General features: G+C 33.2%; 2 protein-coding genes across 3 annotated transcripts; one reads left to right on the top strand and one right to left on the bottom strand.

The window, feature by feature from the left end:
- Positions 1-15: 15 nt before the first annotated feature.
- Positions 16-1462, bottom strand: mRpL11 (mitochondrial ribosomal protein L11). Its single transcript, XM_089706400.1, has 4 exons — positions 1240-1462; positions 973-1162; positions 734-900; positions 16-189 (listed from the first exon to the last, which is right to left on the bottom strand). The coding sequence occupies exons 1-4, from the start codon at positions 1372-1374 to the stop codon at positions 91-93; spliced, it is 591 nt and encodes a 196-aa protein (XP_089562526.1). The 5' UTR covers positions 1375-1462; the 3' UTR covers positions 16-90.
- A 472-nt stretch (positions 1463-1934) lies between these two features.
- Positions 1935-13916, top strand: yata (N-terminal kinase-like protein yata). Of its 2 annotated transcripts, none has more exons than XM_089706268.1 (13): positions 1935-2558; positions 2746-2975; positions 3992-4168; positions 5685-5913; positions 6154-6297; positions 6562-6743; positions 7140-7368; positions 7458-7545; positions 7973-8134; positions 8671-8811; positions 9124-9242; positions 9894-10092; positions 11177-13916. In XM_089706268.1, exons 1-13 carry the CDS (start codon positions 2181-2183, stop codon positions 11326-11328), a joined length of 2430 nt encoding a protein of 809 aa, XP_089562394.1. In that variant the 5' UTR covers positions 1935-2180; the 3' UTR covers positions 11329-13916. The 2 variants fall into 2 exon arrangements, with proteins under 2 accessions (XP_089562394.1, XP_089562395.1); XM_089706269.1 differs by having other exon boundaries at positions 11161-13916.
- Positions 13917-13947: the final 31 nt, after the last annotated feature.

Raw genomic sequence — 13947 nt, 5'->3', positions numbered from 1 at the left:
TGATATAAAAAAATATTGAGATATTAACTACATTTATTGGATAAACTAATTTGAAATAACTAGAACTATTTACAAGGAACATAATATAAATTAAGCAGTTCTTAACATCTTTGCTTCTCTCTTCTCTTGCAACATTTTCTTTTGTTCTTCTACTATAGCTTTCCTTTCATTTAAAAATTCACCGTACTCCTAAAAGGGAATGTATCATAAAACACAAGAAAAAGAATTTACAAAGTCCTATTAATTAATATATTTTATGTTATGCCTTTCTCTTAGGTTTCCTTGATTTAAATTTAAATAAATAAATATTTCAGGACATTACACATGGCACAGTCTGGTCTCATACTAAGCTTTTGCTTGTGTTATGGAAACCTAATTAATGGCTGGTAAACATACATATATACTTTTTAATGAATACTTATATGTATATTTATTCCCAGACAGAGAGCAAACATCTATGTTCATACACAAATATTTGCCCTGGGTAGGAATCAAATCCACTCTAATATCAACACATTTTTATCTAAATTTCAATCAGAAATCAAGCTTAGTTGAATATTTAATAATTGAAAAAGAATAAACAATACATTATATCAAAATCATTTTCAAAACCTTACAATAATTTCAGAAATCAGTCTTTAATCTTTTTTGTACTAAACTATGAGCTTAGTACAAAAAAGCTTATATGTGTTCAGATAATTTAAAAATTGGTTTAAAAACTATGCTAACTCACCTTTGGATCTAATGATCGCACAACTTCAATCCCACATGTTCTGGCTTGTGAAAGCAACATATTACAGATTTCCTGCAGTGGTCTCCATTCAAGAGGAGGGTCTTGCGATTTTATTTTAGCTATCTCATATATGTGCTTGATTGTAATTTTACCACACATTTCCTTCACTAAAATAACAAAATTGATATTGTATACATTTAAACTTTAAGGCACAGAAAAACCCAACTATATAATATTACCTGGTTCCATAGCACCACGGTTGACCCCAGCTGCTTGTTTTAAGAAATAAGACGATGGTGGTTGATGTATGATCAGTTGGTAAGATCGATCGGGGTTTACTTTTACGCGAACTGGTAATGGGATTCCTTGTTTAATGTTTGCTGTCTTTTCGTTAAAGTCTTTGCAAAATGCTGCAATGTTAATATTCCGCTAAAATATCAAATATATTAATAATATGATTAGTAATGTATGTCATCAAAATATATTTTCAAATCATTTACACATACCTGGCCTAACATCGGTCCTAAGGGGGGCCCAGCTGAAGCCATTCCTGCAGGTATATTGGTGCGCAATTTGGATGAGTGATCGATTTTATCTGCAACCTTCTTCATTGATTTTAAACGAGCTACAGACTTAGACATCTTATTGTATTATTTAAAACAAATAGGAAAAATCAAAACAGTTTAATTTTATAACCTCAATTCACAGATGATATTGACGTTGACATTTAAATTTTGATTTTGACATAAAATAATAGGGTGTCTATGCTATTATTATAAGCCAAGTCTATACTATTATTAATTGCACAAATTATAAGCCACAAGTGACAACGAAATATTCGTACCTGTTCGGGTGTCGATGTGAATATACTGAACACGTAATTAATTAGTATTCCCCTTAATTACGTTTGAAAAACCGGCCCTAGCACGAACCTCAGCGAATCTAAATAGTACGCTTTTATTGCTTTTACGTATATTATACATCTCGCTCATCATTTCAGCTATTCGAACGTGATTGTGACCATTAAGAAGAATAGAAGAAAATGCCTGCTTTCAATAAAACATAATTTTTGGTTTTGAGCTAGACAAATTTTATTTTCAATTTAAATTGTTATTGACACTTTGTTTCAGATGTATAGATTATTTTTGATATCTGTTACATATGTCAGATTTTTATTTACTATGTGTCACCATTGTGTCAATTCACAATTGCAAGATTTCGACTTCTATTGCTATTTGCTGTCGTGAATAATATTTTCATCAATTATTGTTTTGTATAAATTGTAATATTTGCATTTATCATTACCCTTTGGAAGGAAAGTCAGCCTACTAAGTAAATCTCGACAAACAATTGATGTGTGTTATAAAGACATCAAATTAAAAACCGCATAAAATATGCACAAGATTTGTAAATAAGTATTCAACTGATATTTTAATAATCAAACAATATGTGGTCATTTTTCTCGAGAGATCCTACAAAGGATTTTCCTTACGAAATTGGGGACCCTGTTACGGGGCTTGACGATAAAAGTGTATGGACATTACACAAAGGAAAGAAGAGGGGAACTCAAGATGAAGTGTCTATATTCCTATTCGATGTTCAAAAGCATTCTGAAACATTATTTGATATAGCTAAGGCGTCATTAAAACGTCTGAAGACTATAAGGCATCCCAGTCTATTACATTACTTAGATAGCTGTGAAACAGATAAATTTTTGTATGTTGCAACTGAATATGTTCAGCCTTTAGCAACTCATATAGAAGAAATGAAACTGGAGGGACAACAACGAGAACTATTTCTATCATGGGGAATTTTTCAAATTACTGTAAGTAGCACAATTTCATCATGTTCAACACTTACAGCATTTATCTAATGTTTTTGTGTGTTTGAAGCAATATACAACTAGCTTCAAAGATTATTATTCATGTATGTTATCATTATTAACAACAGTGAAGTGTGGCATGGCATATAGCTTTATATTGTTTCTAAAACATTATGATGTACTGTTCCAGAGGGCATTATCATTTTTCAATAATGACGGCAATATCAAACACAACAATGTATGTTTATACTCTGTGTTTGTAACTGCGGCTGAGGAATGGAAATTGGGTGGTTTCGAATTTATAACAAGCCATGGACAGGAAGGTGCTAACATTATACCAATTAAAATACTACCAGCATTGGAAATTTATGATCCACCGGAGAAAAATGATCCTACTAAAATTAAGGCAGTTACTAAATGGTAAGTTTTTTTGATTTTTAAACAACTTCAAAAAAAGGATGAGGCTCTTTCTCAATAAGGCCATTATACTTTTTCACATATAAAATTTTCATAGTTAAAAAATTGATGCCAATTATCATTGCTACTATATTATTGTGCAAACAGAATTTCCTAATCGGAACAACTAAATTGATACATAAAACAATTTGCCTTTCTGCCAATTGGTTGGTCATAAAAATAATTGATAAAACTGTGTCACTTGCTAGTTATCATAATTATAATTCAATTGGATGAACTATTTCAGTGTTTATATCAGGATTGTATGAATTGAGATATTACAAAAATTTAAATTTTTTATTGATAATGCTTTTTGCAATTTTTCTATTGTTGTGAATTGTGATTGAATTTTACAATATGTTTATCAGAATATTATAAAAACTGGCTGTGGCTGGTGGCCCATAGATTTACTCGCATTGCTCTGCTCCTATTGTTCTTAGAGCCGTGATATACAGGGTGTAATAGTTAAGTGTGCACTGGTGATTATTATGTAACTATTACTGATAAAAAAATATAACAGATTTTTGATATCTTACGATTAGCTATACAGGTATAGCTTTCTTTATCGAGGAACGCTAAACAAAAATGGCTTGACTAATACCGGTACAGAATCAAAGTGAAAAAGTTAAATGGATTCGTAAAACATGACGCCTTGCATCGTGTTTTACGAATCTATTCAACTCTAGCCGAGCAACCAATCGCAAATTATTTTTTCATCACATTCAACGCACGCTTTCGTACTTACATAGAGTCCAAAGAGATGAATAATTAATATGCTTAAGGTGGAAAAAAGTGGTGCGTCACTGAGCCTAACATTGATATCTCAGAAAATATGTATTACTATTAGTTCATGACTAGACTTCTAGACCAGTCATATAGCTAAATTTCCTATCAGATTATACACAGTTGAATATGTTTAATACTAGTTGTATTTCCATAAAATAATTTTATTTATTTTATCTTTAAACTGTGTTCCACAGCTCTTCTGATATGTGGGGTCTGGGATGTCTCATTTGGGAGGCATACAATGGTCCACTAAAAAATCAACCATCACTCAAATGTGTTGATAAAATTCCAAAACAGCTATGCACATTATATTGTGAATTAGTCAGTGCAAATCCTGCTTCAAGACCGAATCCAGCCGATATTATTACAAGGTATGCATAAGCATAAGCTATTTTAATTAATTATTAAAGCTTCAAATTAGGTTCATACATTTCTATTGATATAACTAACTAGCGACCCGCCCCGGCTTCGCACGGGTGCAATGCTGATACTAAAAACACTACAGAAAAACTGTGAACGTAGTATATAAAACATAGCGGCCCGCTCCGGCTTCGCACGGGTATAAAATAGATAGCCGGGCCGCGGCCGGACGGTACCGCCGCAAACGCTACGTGCCGCAATTTTTAAATCTGTAATATCTTCGAAAATATTCACTTAAATCATACGGTGTAAAAGGCCATATAGATCTATATTAAATGAACAATGTATTCAAGGTATTTAATTGGTTAAGGATTAATGCTGTATTGGTTAAAATCGCATCGAAAATTAGCCATTATTTGTCGTAAAAAGTAAATGACAAAAAAAGTTATTGTGGGTTATCCATAAGAGATAGACATATACCATCGCGGACTTTTCTGTAGACCTTTTGAATGTGTATAATACTTAGTACATTATTTTGATAAAACTCGTATAGTCCGGGATACATCGCCCATTTTTGCAAGTGATTACTATCAAGCTAATTTTTCGTGAGTAGCTTTATTTTGATGAGATGCCCAATAATTTCATGTACAAAACTCTCGATTGTGGTAGCTACCAGAGGAAACAAGGATAAAATATTTTGATTTGATGGTTCTCAAATATTAATTACTAACTGAATGTTTTTTTTTGTTCAATCTCAAGATAATTATCTAAATTATTCGAAAAAATATTTGTCCTACAAAATCTATGGTTTGATCAAAGAGTCCCCCTTTCCAATGTGTATCGATAACGAAGTCATCATAAATGATTACTAACCAGCTGATTTTTTTATTTTCACTTATTTAATACTTATATAATTCAACAGACATATTGTCCTACAAATTGCGTAATAAATATTTGAGAACCGTCAAATCAAAAATTTTTATCCTTGTTACCTCTGTAAGCTACCACAATCGAGAGTTTCGTACATGAAATTATTGGGCATCTCATCAAAATAAAGCTACTCACGAAAAATTAGCTTGATAGTAATCACTTGCAAAAATGGGCGATGTATCCCGGACTTGTAGGGTTCAGCCTGCGTTTGCAATGTAAGCGGAAGAAATGTAATTTTTTACAACCTCACATTAGAAACCTCAAAAATAACAGTACTTTTCCACTATTTAATGGATGTTATTATATATATAAACCTTCCTCTTGAATCACTCTATCTATTAAAAAAAACCGCATCAAAATCCGTTGCGTAGTTTCAAAGATTTAAGCATACAAAGGGACATAGGGACAGGGAAAGCGACTTTGTTTTATACTATGTAGTGATTATGAAATTATAATTTTACTGTCTTAGACATCAATAAAATTATTGACTCATATTACTTGATAAACTGTTACAATAACACATTTTTTATTGAAGGCTATTTAAATTGTTTTTCATAATGCATGTGTTTCCCAAATACAAGGTTATCTTTATTTCAGGTGTCGTAAAATAGGAGGCTATTTCAAAAACGATTTGATAGATACAATGTTATTCTTAGAAGAAATACAAATTAAAGACAAGGCTGAGAAGGGGAGGTTTTTCTCAACGCTCGGCAGTCATCTGGACAGTTTTCCGGAGGCTGTGTGTGTTCATAAGATTCTGCCTCAATTGATGACTGCATTCCATTATGGTGATGCTGGCTCTGCTGTATTGGGTCCAATGTTTAAGGTATTCTATAAAACAGCACTCTTATTTAATATGAATTTATTTAAGTCAATGAAGTTTATAATGATTATGTTGCTGTTTTTCTTTAAACATGTGTGAATATGCAAGTATTCATTTTCATTTTCGATTTAATAAAACTAAATTATAATCTGTGTTTTTAGTCAAAAACATGAAATAATTGATGAAATATGGCATAATATTTGAATAACTGAACATATATTTTATCTAAACATTGTATTACAGTTAGGTAAGCTACTTGAAGATGCCGAGTACCAAAAACAGATTGTGCCCTGTGTAGTGAAACTTTTTGCGTCCAATGATCGAACTACACGGTCAAGACTGTTGCAACAACTTGATCAGTTTATTTTGCACCTACAAAATTCTACCGTAAGTTATTTATCGTGTTTTTGTTTTATATTACTAGCTTTCCGCCCGCAGATTCGCCAGCGTTGTCAAAAACTTAACCAATTATATAAAAAAACCGCCTCTTGAACCACTCAATCTTTAAAAAAAAAAACTGCATCGAAATCTGTGCATAATTTTAAAGACTTATTCATAGAGAAACACCGACGGCGGAAAGCTACTTTGTTTTGTACTATATAGTAATTAAGATCTATGGTCATTTGCTACTTTTGTACTTTAAAATTTCAGGTAAATGACCAAATCTTTCCACAAGTCATTCATGGGTTTTTGGATACAAACGCTGTTATAAGAGAGCAAACTGTGAAATCGATAATTCATTTAGCTCCAAAACTTAATTATAACAATTTGAATGTAGAAGTACTTCGACATTTTGCTAGACTACAATCTAAGGATGACCAAGGTGGTATTAGGTAAGATAATGACTTTTAATAAGACTTTTAGTCGTTTAAAAGAGCAACTATGGAGTTTCTCGCCGGTTCTTCTCCATAGATATGTACTACTTTCCGAATCGGTGGTAAATGTTAAAAATATGTAAAGACGATTCGAAAGTGCTTCTAAAAGAAGTCTAATTGAATAAATAAATGTTTGAGTTGGAGGTTACCTAGGCAGCTGGGAAAAAAAATGTTTCTATGTGTTTTTCCATGTTTTGCATATTAAATTGTGATAATTTTTCATTTAAAATTTTAGCTATAACGTTTTTATTAAATTAAATTACCAAGCCTTTTTCTTGTAACTGTCTCAGCATAATTTAAAAAATTACAGAAAATCGCTTTCCTGAAATAATTTTTTCATGTTTCCATTTTCAGAACGAACACAACAGTATGTTTAGGTAAAATAGCCGCCCATTTGCACCCGCAAATTCGGCAAAAAGTATTAGTATCTGCCTTCGTGAGGGCAACACGGGATTCTTTCCCGCCAGCGAGACAAGCGGGTGTACTTGCTTTGGCGGCAACACAGCAGTACTTCCTTTTATCTGAGGTTGCTAACAGAGTGTTGCCAGCTTTATGTCCACTTACTGCTGATCCAGAAAAACAGGTCAGTTTTTTTTATAAATTTAAATGTGTTGTGTTATTTTCTATAAGTTTATGTGTATGATATTCTGAAAAAATAAATATTCTTTGAAGGTTCGTGACGCAGCTTTTAGGACTATCAAAGGTTTTCTTGGTAAATTAGAAAAAGTTTCAGAGGATCCTAGCCTTAAAGAAGGAATGGGTATGTTTATAATATTTTTGTTATAAATAAATATTTAAGGGTCCATTGTTTATGACTTCCTAATGCTTATTCAGGTATTTCTAAACATAGGCAATTCAATAAGGCATTTTTGCAGAATAATCCAATAATTCCAATATTCCAGAAGAAACAAATTTCATTTCAATTCAGAATCTGGAGAAAAATATTGTATCCCCCTCCCTCTATTCTACCTTGCATACTTTTACCACATACACTCGAAAAACAAACCCCTACCCTAAAACACCCACTTAAACAAGCCTTCCTCTTACATAAAACATTCATATAAAAGTTAAAAACTATCGTTATTTACTGAACTAGGTTTGCGACCCAAACATAGTATTGGCTTCCGATACGAATTACGCCATTAATTAAAACCATCGTTAATCATATTATATAATAACATCAACAGAGGCGGACGTGCACACAGCGACGCCGTCGCTTAGCAACGCGGCGGCCACGTGGGCGGGATGGGCGGTCACAGCTGTCACGGCTAAGTTCTACCGCTCGCACTCCGATACAGCTAAAGTGCAGCATCCGACTAAATCGGCGCTCTCTAAACCGGGCTCACTCGGTGAGATTCTTAACTATTTAACCTATAAATTGACGTTTGCCTTAGGATATATAAATTTTAGTTTTGGTTCGTAGAAATGTGTGAACGGTACGCTAAGCTATGTCATTTAGATGATTAAATTCAATGATGACTAATTTCAAGATGGCGCTGATCCGCCCGCGGTTTCAAAGAAAAACTCGCATAGTTCCCGTTGCCGTTGAATTTCTGGGATAAAACCTATCCTATATTACACGTGGATAATGTAGCTTTCGAATGGTGAAAGAATTTTTAAAATCGGTCCAGTAGTTTATGTGCCTATTCATTACAATCAAACAAACAAAGTTTTCCTCTTTATAATATTAGTGTAGACTACATTTCATGTTTTTACAAAACATTTCTCCGTGTAAGTTTTCTTTTCCTTTTCTTTCTTTCAAATTAGCAAAACAAGCAAAAGTTGTATTCAAAATTACCTCTGATCTGATGAAACTCTGATTTCCAGAGTTATTAGCCCAAAGCTTAATCCAAACTATAAACTAATCATGTCCATTCCTTTACAGAACAACCATCGTCAAGTAGTATGTCGACAACAACATCATCTGTGACATCGATGACGTCACTGGAACACAGCGAGTCCGCGTCCGACTACGATCCCGAACATTGGGACATGACTGCGTGGGGCGAAATCGACTCTAGTGCGGGTACTTTTAAAATTAAATTAATTTTAGCTTTAGCATCCGATTTCGTTTTATTTGTATGGAGAAATAGTATGCTATAACAGAGTGTGTACTTATACAAAAAGTGTAATTTTTCTTGCCATAAAGTTTAATAACATCTCTTTATCAATTGCAAAAAACTTTCAGTTTTTACAGGTTAAATTATAACAAGGAAATTATTTTTATTTCAAACTTTACCATGTTCTAGAGATGCGGTATCAGATATTTATATACTTACTTATTCCGTAATTTATTTGAACTTTTTCTGTATATTCAATTTGACTTTAATTGTAACAGGTACAACAGGAGGCAGCGGTAAGTCAGGCGCGAGCAGTGCTCAAGGCACCGGCGGGTTGGCGGCGCTGTGCGAAGACGACTGGGATAACGAGGAGTGGGGGGAACTGCAGGAACAACCTGTAAGTTTATACTATACTATACTAGCTGGAGACTGTGGTTTTACTCGTACTCTTAAGTAGCGTGTGTGGTAATTAAGACTAAAGTGTAATGTGTTTGTGTCAAGTTTCATGCAGATCCAAACTGTGTTATTAAATAACCTCAAAATTATGTTTAAACAACCACTTCTGTAGGTATGCCATTATTTATCGTGTTATTTAAAATATTGAACAAGCAATTATTACACAATTATAATTTACTAGCTGTGATGATATAATGATATCCTCGATAAATGGGCTATCTAACACCGAAAGAATTTTTCAAATCGGACCAGTAGTGCCTGAGATTAGCGCGTTCAAACAAACTCTTCAGCTTTATAATATCAGTACAGATTTAATACTTATATATACGCTTTTGCGGCCTAATATACTGAACAAAACTCATAAAAAAAATTGGTTGTTTGTAAAGTAGGTTTACGATCGAGATGTTTACGTGATAACATAATACAGTGGCAGCGCTCGAGATGAGACGGGAGATCGGTCCGTCTCTCTCTCGTTATACCTGCGATCGCGCTCGTGAGGTTTTGGTGTGACACAAGTTTCTGAACATGTCACCCGACTAAAACGATTTTAAAAACGTTATCACGTTAAAAAACTCGTCACCATTTACAACAGGCGGCAGAAGCGGAACTAGCGAGCCCATCGGAGACGTGGAACAACTCGGACTGGAGCCAGCCGGTACTGAACGCAAACGCGACGTTCGTGCGCAACACGCCGCGGCTGGAGCACCGGCCGGCCGCGCTGCAGAACAGCAACGACTCGCTCGGCGGCTGGGAGGACGGCGAGTTCGAGCCGATTGAGGAGAACGCTGATGGTGACTTTTGCTTTTTTTTTTTCTTTTTTTGGTTGAGTGTTGGTGGCCAGTGTCACAACTTCTCTTTAATTTTTGAAGTGAAAACTTCTTTAGCGGCGTTGAGCACTTTTTCTGTAATGGGTATAAAATCTTAAACTCGCGTCAGGACACGTGACCTTTTTTTTTTTTTTTAAAGTGAAACTTTTATTACATCGTCTCAAACTTTTTGGTCTGTGTAGCGCATGTCGCGTGTATCGCGGCTGCCGACCGTCACGCGACATGCGCTACACAAAGCAGTGTTCGGAACCGTTCGAACAGTTTCACTTTTACCGTGGTTTCATAAAACCACACAACATTTTTTATTTTTTATAGTGGTGAAATCTTCCAAAGATACCCACAGGACACGTAACCTGATCGAAAAAGCGTAAGACGGATACCATTCCAAAATATCAAACATGCTCAACGTTAATAATCAAGTTTTCACTTCTGCCGGCACTCCCGGAGTACAACCCGTCTTTTTTTTTTGACGTGACAACGTCTTATAATTCGATAGAGCCGGCTGCACGCACAAAAAAACATGACTCATGCGGCGTTACCTCGTTCTGAGGCGTTCCATATAAGACTTGAAGTGCAAGCGAGAGCGCGGAACGAGCGACAAAGAAGCACAATCGGACGTTGTCACGTTCAACTATCGTCAGTAAACCGACTTTACAGACAACCAATTTTTTTGGAAAGAAGTTCCTTATCGCGTGTTACGAAAGTATCTGTATCTATTTCTCTCATAGAACTTCGTTCCATCCTTGACACCTTAAGTTTTTTAATAAATTGATTGAATTGTTGCCAGCCAGTTTCACAGCTGGATGTGTTCAGTGTTCTGTTTAGCTTGTCTTTCACTTCAATTTCATCATTCCTTTACCTTCCAAGTAGGAAGATAAAGGAATGATGAAATTTTAGGTGCGCTATGCGCTAAATAATAAATCAAAATTTTTTTAAGACCAGATAAACCCTTTCATTCACCCATCAAACAGTATGTGTTAATAACCGATTTTTTATCTCCTTTCCATGTCTCTTCGTTTCATAATAAAAAAGGTAACGAAAATTACAGAAAACAACGCCTCCAAAATGGATGAAATGCGTCGCAAACGCGAAGAGAGGAAGCTACAGCGACAACGCGAAATGGAAGCAAGGCGGAACGCACGTGGGCAAGGGCCCATGAAACTAGGAACTAAAATAACCACCCCAACCCCACCCTTTTAGCTACCGGACCTTGTTGAACACAGTGAAACGAAATTTTCATGAACTTTAATAAAAATTGTGTGGATATAATTGGCCAGCTTACGTGACAGCGGCCGTCGTAATATACGAAAGATCGAAATCTCCGCAGTTTGTATTCGCATGACCCTTGAGTAAACCGTCAGCGTTTATTATGTTTAAGAATTAAGGCATTAACATAAAATAAACAACTAAACTCACCAAAAAATGTTCAAACCAAAACTCTGCCTCCGTGTATATTAAGCAGAGTTTTTTAATGAACGTATACAATCAATTTTATTCATTCCTGCCATGCATGAAGGTGTTAAATTGAATGAACGTTATGTACAACGCCGTTCGGACATTTTTGAAGACCTTTGTGATTGTGAGTCAAGTTGCATATACTAATAGTTTATTAAGGTCAAACTTTTCTACTATTGACATTGACAGCGCGAGAAATACAAAAAAAAATTATATATTGTGTCATTTAAATATCTAAGATTTCAAATAGTTATTAAATTCTAAATCGTGCTGTGGTTTATTATATTTTTCCAATATATTATGTATTCTGCTATTTTTATTTACCTATTATTACGAATTTATTTTTATAATGATGATAATATTGAAGTATCGAATATTCCTACTATGAAAATAATATATTATGTTAAATAAATTTATTACTGTATCACGATATAATTTCTATTACCTATGAAATATAAAATCATCACGCGTTTCCCATTCTATCATTGCTATGTAAAGTACTTATAATTATTATTATCATTTATAGTTTATCAAAGATTTGATTATAATCATTTGATATCTTTCCTAACAGATTAAATTCATAAGTTAAATGTAAAAATATATTTATATTAAACAAATTCCGATATTATTTTGATTAACTTTTTATAAATTCTATGAGCTGGGTTAGATAATTAAGGATTTAAAACCACTGGACAGTATACATTCAGCTTTTCATTAAAATTAAATTTTATAGTAAGTACATATAAACTGGCTTTAGAATTTTGTTAATCTAAAATAAAAAAAAATTATAATTGATTTGTTATGTAAATAACGTATTGTTACAATTAAATTGTTAACATTTATTTTATCAACTTTATCGCTGATATGATAACACATTGATATAAAATTTACTTTAATCGATGAATATAGATAATAAATCATTTTGTTTGTTTTAATAGTTTAATAGCAAATATGTAGTTAAAATTCGTAAAAATAGTATGTGTAATTTCTCCTTAGCTTTTATCATATTTTTAATAGCTTGAAAGGCTTGGAATTAAAACCCGCATTTGCTATTCCTGTAGCTTTCCACAAAATATAGTATGGCGGTCAAATCTTTTCCGTAAAAACGCTTATGGGTCTAAGAAATTTGTAAAAGGAGTAAAGATTTATATTACCAACCATAAAAATGTGCAAATCTGGTATAAAGATATAGCTTGGGACATTAATTATAGCCTTTATTTTTATAACTTTTGCAATATGAAAGCTGCAAGATGTCTGATGGTAAATAGGGATCAAGTAATATAAAACTAAAGCACCAAATGTAGGCGCTCAAGTGAGACTATAATTGCCAGTTTGGTAATATTGTGAGCTATGTAAATAAGACTAAGCCTAATATAGGCATGAATAGCTTATTTTGAGAATTTCCCTAAAGGATACTGATGATTGCTACAAGCTTCACCGCTTTTAAATGTACATAATATTAATGCTACCTTCCACTGTAGGTTTGTGCTGTGCATCAATAAATAAATATATTCATAAAATTATTTTTAATTGATTTATTTTCATAATTACAAAATTTTATATATAGCAGACATGAGAAATCGACAAAAAAATAAGGAAAAGTTATGTTATATGTAATTTAAATAATCGCCACACTTTACCTGTGAAAATAAACAAAAATCAAGCTTATTATTGTATACTGGTGATGAAGAAATGTTACATTTTGTTTAGATTTTAGGTAGAACTCATCAAAATTGTTGGGTAGCTTATAAATTACCTTTCAGTTAGGAAAATCTAGTTTAAATAATTAACTATAGTGTCCACGAATAATTCTAGCTAGACTTTACAATATTTAATAGTAATTAGCATCCCTCTGATTAAATATTTATAAAAAATACAAATTGTCTGTCAAATACATGGTATAAAATTAACACCAAAGCATATTAGTGTAAATGAAGACTGAATAAAATGAAAAACGTGGAACTACATAAATATGATATGCCTTATCGTTCAAGTCCTAAATGTAAGAGTGAGATGTCACTACTCACTATTGCGAATTCAGCTTCTATGTTTTCTTTGTAATTTTTGAATAATAATTGACAATTTGGTGTTTGTGTGACTGGATCGTATAGCTGTTTAAAGGCTCATGGATAATATTCGTCGCATTGCACAGCCATAATTGTATATAGCTATTAATAATGATTGCAGAACATTAAGTGCGATTAGACTTTCGTAGAATATTATCCATGCCAACGAATCGGTATTGTAATGAATGTTTCGTAATCAAGTCTATTATTATAATATGCGATATCTATACGTATTTACACTTCTTGTAAATAAAAAAGTTTTTAAAATTTTCAGCTTTTATTTTATGAATAAAACACC

The sequence above is a fragment of the Colias philodice genome, chromosome 18, assembly GCF_061535455.1.
Source record: "Colias philodice isolate Cphi_HAF_F1 chromosome 18, ilColPhil1 Martin Lab GWU primary, whole genome shotgun sequence".
NCBI classification, from domain to species: Eukaryota; Metazoa; Arthropoda; class Insecta; order Lepidoptera; family Pieridae; genus Colias; species Colias philodice.
The sequence above is the reverse complement of the archived record's forward strand: the minus strand, read 5'-3'. Positions and strand labels throughout refer to the sequence as shown.

What these genes read in the sequence shown, in the direction of transcription:
- mRpL11 (XM_089706400.1), bottom strand. Translation starts at nt 1,374, where the DNA reads ATGTCTAAGTCTGTAGCTCGTTTAAAATCAATGAAGAAGGTTGCAGAT. An exon ending in TAGGACCGATGTTAGGCCAG is followed by an intron (nt 1,163 to 1,239) that starts GTATGTGTAAAT and finishes TTGATATTTTAG; the next exon opens with CGGAATATTAACATTGCAGC. An exon ending in TGCGATCATTAGATCCAAAG is followed by an intron (nt 190 to 733) that starts GTGAGTTAGCAT and finishes ATTCCCTTTTAG; the next exon opens with GAGTACGGTGAATTTTTAAA.
- yata (XM_089706268.1), top strand. Translation starts at nt 2,181, where the DNA reads ATGTGGTCATTTTTCTCGAGAGATCCTACAAAGGATTTTCCTTACGAA. An exon ending in GGGGAATTTTTCAAATTACT is followed by an intron (nt 2,559 to 2,745) that starts GTAAGTAGCACA and finishes GTACTGTTCCAG; the next exon opens with AGGGCATTATCATTTTTCAA. An exon ending in TATTGGGTCCAATGTTTAAG is followed by an intron (nt 5,914 to 6,153) that starts GTATTCTATAAA and finishes ATTGTATTACAG; the next exon opens with TTAGGTAAGCTACTTGAAGA.